Source organism: Pundamilia nyererei, unplaced genomic scaffold (assembly GCF_000239375.1).
Source record: "Pundamilia nyererei isolate P.nyererei 1_Seehausen unplaced genomic scaffold, PunNye1.0 scaffold00275, whole genome shotgun sequence".
NCBI lineage: Eukaryota > Metazoa > Chordata > Actinopteri > Cichliformes > Cichlidae > Pundamilia > Pundamilia nyererei.
In genome coordinates this window covers 264123-267603 of record NW_005187676.1, presented here as the reverse complement: position 1 = coordinate 267603, position 3481 = coordinate 264123, and the positions used below count along the sequence as shown (strand labels likewise).

General features: G+C 41.7%; 1 protein-coding gene across 2 annotated transcripts in view; it reads right to left on the bottom strand.

Moving 5' to 3' along the window:
- Nucleotides 1-1395: 1395 nt before the first annotated feature.
- The window catches only part of LOC102197446 (prostaglandin reductase 1-like), a 15582-nt gene continuing 13496 nt past the window's right edge, over nt 1396-3481 (bottom strand). The window contains exons 7-10 of one of the 2 annotated variants that reach the window (XM_005750469.1): nt 3400-3481; nt 3163-3268; nt 1855-1973; nt 1396-1754 (exon numbers count right to left, since the gene is read on the bottom strand). The exon at nt 3400-3481 is cut by the window's right edge and continues 1 nt beyond it. In XM_005750469.1, the coding sequence (XP_005750526.1) occupies nt 1644-1754; nt 1855-1973; nt 3163-3268; nt 3400-3481 (418 nt within the window). In that variant the 3' untranslated portion in view covers nt 1396-1643. The remainder of the gene's footprint in view (nt 1755-1854; nt 1974-3162; nt 3269-3399) is intronic. The other variant, XM_013915242.1, reaches the window with a different exon arrangement.

Here is a 3481-nt window from a genome sequence, read left to right as displayed (position 1 = left end):
TATTCTGTAATGGAATACATTTTAAAAGTAACCTTCCCAACACTGAGAGGGGCATGTTTGCGGTCACGTCCAGCGGGTGTGTGGGTGGGAGCATTACACAGTCGCTCCACCTCAAGTCACTACTGCGCAGACTCTGGCTCCAAATTTGCAAGATGGCAGCCTCCACAAGCGGGATATTTCGGCTTCATTTTTGCACAATGGGAGGAGGCGGTGTTGCGTCGTCCATCTTTTCTACAGTCAATGGTTTTGATTGAGAGCTGGAGAGGAGAAGTCTATCTTATGGCCAACCACTGACTGTATCTTGGTCATATTACCCAGCAAAACCCAGTATGCAGGTTCATCTGTAACAGTCCTTGTATAACTATAACAGGCTTAGTCAATAGCGGTTGGTCTTCAGGGTTTCTACTCCACTGCAGTTATTTCATACGGGTCCACATTTCCAATGCAAGGTATTTTTTGCAAGTACCATCTCTTTGCATTTGAATCTGTGTCTATAACGTCCTTTGTCTTTTTAGCTGCTTTTAAATATGGTTTGTAGCAATCTTACTTCCAACACAGAGGGGGGGGGGGGTTGCATTCGCTGAAATGGTGCCGCGCTCCCACAATGCATTGCGGCATGACATCACCTACAAAGTCCTATACCGATACTCTGAACAAAAAACATAATGTTTCATTGTATTTCATAATACAATATATAATTCTATTATGTAATTGTAATAATAGAGCTTCATAATGATTACAGGACATCAGACTACTTGTTCTTCTTGCTTAATGATGCAGAATAACCATATAGAAATAAAAAACCTGAAGTTTTGCGCTATTTGAACACGTCTGCAGCACTAAAGGACTCCGCAAGAGACGTCTGTTTTGCTCTAGCAGCACCTGTCCCTCTCCTCTTCAGTTTGCTTCAACATAAGCTCGTCATATTCTGTGATATGATTTACTCTGATGTGTTTGACGAGGTTAGTGGTGTTGCCACAACACCTCACTGTGATGCCACATGCATCGCAAACCACGTCTTGACTGTTTGTGGAGGTAAAATACGTCCACACATGACTCCGTTTAGGCTCAGTCACTGTTGTGAGTGCGCACGCCAGGGGCTGCGACACATTTATACAGCTGTATTTCACATATGACTATGAAAGGCGTAAGAGGAAGTAGTTCCTTCCCATTTAGACGATCCGAATGATATAGTTTCTTTTCACTGTGTTCCTGTTAATGAAAAACTACAAATTTACCCCAAAGTACTAAAATGTCGATATTTTAATATGAGAATAGATTCTAGAACCACACTGTTCACCACAGCAAAGTGAAAGTCTTACAGTTATCACCATTTTCTCCTTCTTAAGGAAATTTTCAATTCTAGAGATTAAAAGTTTCACTCTTCCAATTGTGGATGGTTTGTTTCAGATGTAGCTTTAATGATTTATTATAAAGTAATGCTGTTTACATTAGAAATCACATTTCTAAATCCTAGAGTTGCTTTAATCTTTGATATCATTGTGATTATAAAAGTAATCAGGAATTTGAAATGTTAATGTAAAATTATTGTTTTCCATAGTTATTGATTAATCCTTCATTAATTGATAGATTGTGTAATAATGGCAGTTATTAGTAATGCTGGCTCTCTTGCATTGAACTCTTCAGACTGCGACGACGGCCTTGCCGATGTTTTCTCCCTGCAGCATCCCCATAAAAGCAGCCGGCATGTTATCAAAGCCTTTTGTGACGTGCTCCCGACACTGCAGTTTGCCCTGTGGACGCACAATAAATGGATCACAAATACAATACATCACAACAGAAACATGGGGGAGCATGTTTATATCTTTATTTAAAAGAAAGGCTCACACTAACCTCTTTCATCCATGCTAACAGTCTCTTGAGGGTCTCAGGGTGCTTGTGCTCCCACCTACTTTGCATAAATCCCTCCATCTTCAGCTCCTTAAAGATCATGGTGAAGTAGGGATACGGACCTAAAACACAGGTCGTTCAAGAGAAAAATTTAACCCATCTTTCACTCACAGAAACTACAGTTCATGTCTACAATAACCATCTGTGTGCCTCCACAGCACTTGTGGATCTTTAGCAGTGCAGCTTCTCCCTCCAGTGGAAAAAACACATTAACTCAGAAGAACTTGTTGCAGGTGTATTAAATGCATTTTGTGTTCTTCACAGTGCTGTGTGTGGGCCTTTGGGGTCCAGGCCCCCTCCAGAAAGGTCCCTGTTCCACTTCAGTCTAATACCATCTACATACCTTTACACCTGTAATTCAAATGAATTCTAAAGTTTGGTCATGAAAGCTCTGAACACCCCAGTTGGCAACAAGAATGAGATCATTCATCATTATCAGTAAAACTTGATCTATACAGCATGTTGTGATATTTTTATTCAAAAGTGCTTCACAACAAAAATGCTGAACATAAAAACCAGAGTCTGGGATACACTGTTTTCAGCCTTGAACAATGTACAGACAGCACGCCCTGATCACATGACCTCAGGGAGTAGCTGGTTATGTGTGTGTCATCCTGGGCAGGGGTGGTTTGTTTTAGGTTTGCCTTTTTTCACATGAGATGTAGAGTTTTGTCATTTTTAATCTTTTAATTATATTCTTAAGTGTGATTTTTAGTTCTTATAGCGTATCGCATGCTTTTATTGTGAAACCTGTTTTTAATCTGTTTCCGGGAGTCACCTTACACCAGGGGTAGGCAACTCCAGGCCTCGAGGGCTGGTGTCCTGCAGGTTTTAGGTATCATCCTGTGTCAACCCACCTGAATCAAATGATTAGTTCATTACCAGCCTGTGGAGAACTTCAAGACATGTTGAGGAGGTCATTTAGCCATTTAAATCAGATGTGTTGGATCAAGGACACATCTAAAACCTGCAGGACACCGGCACTCGAGCCCTGGAGTTGCCTACCCTGCCTTACACTTATCACTAATCATCTTCATGTGCGAGAGTTCATGTCCTGGAAGGACTCCGCCCTTGACCAATCAGGGTGAGCTTTTCAGTCACCAAAAACCAATAAGAGGGTTTTGAGAGTGCTAGACAGATGTGGTGGTCTGCCTGGTGGTCATGTCTGTGCACTAACCCTGGTTGTTCCCTAGCAGGAACAAAACTCTCTGGAGTTTTTAAAATAAAAAGTAAGTTAGAGCAGTAACACACCTGTCTGGGGTTCACTGTCATTGTAGGTGGAGATGCTTCCACACACAGCTATTCTTCCAAAGTTCTTCATCTGCTGCAGGACGACATCTGATGAAGGGCCTCCCACCTAAAACCAAGCAGCAGTGTCACTTACATACATCATAACATGTTGTAAGGAATGCAGTGTGAATGCAAGAGAAGAGTAGAGCAATGATTAAATATTAAATGCAAGCTTGAAACTGCACCACCACTGCTCACGTTTTCAAAGAAGCAATCGTATCCTTCAGGTGAAGCCTTCCTCAGAGCCTCCTCCAGGGAACCCACAGTTTTGTAGTTGAAG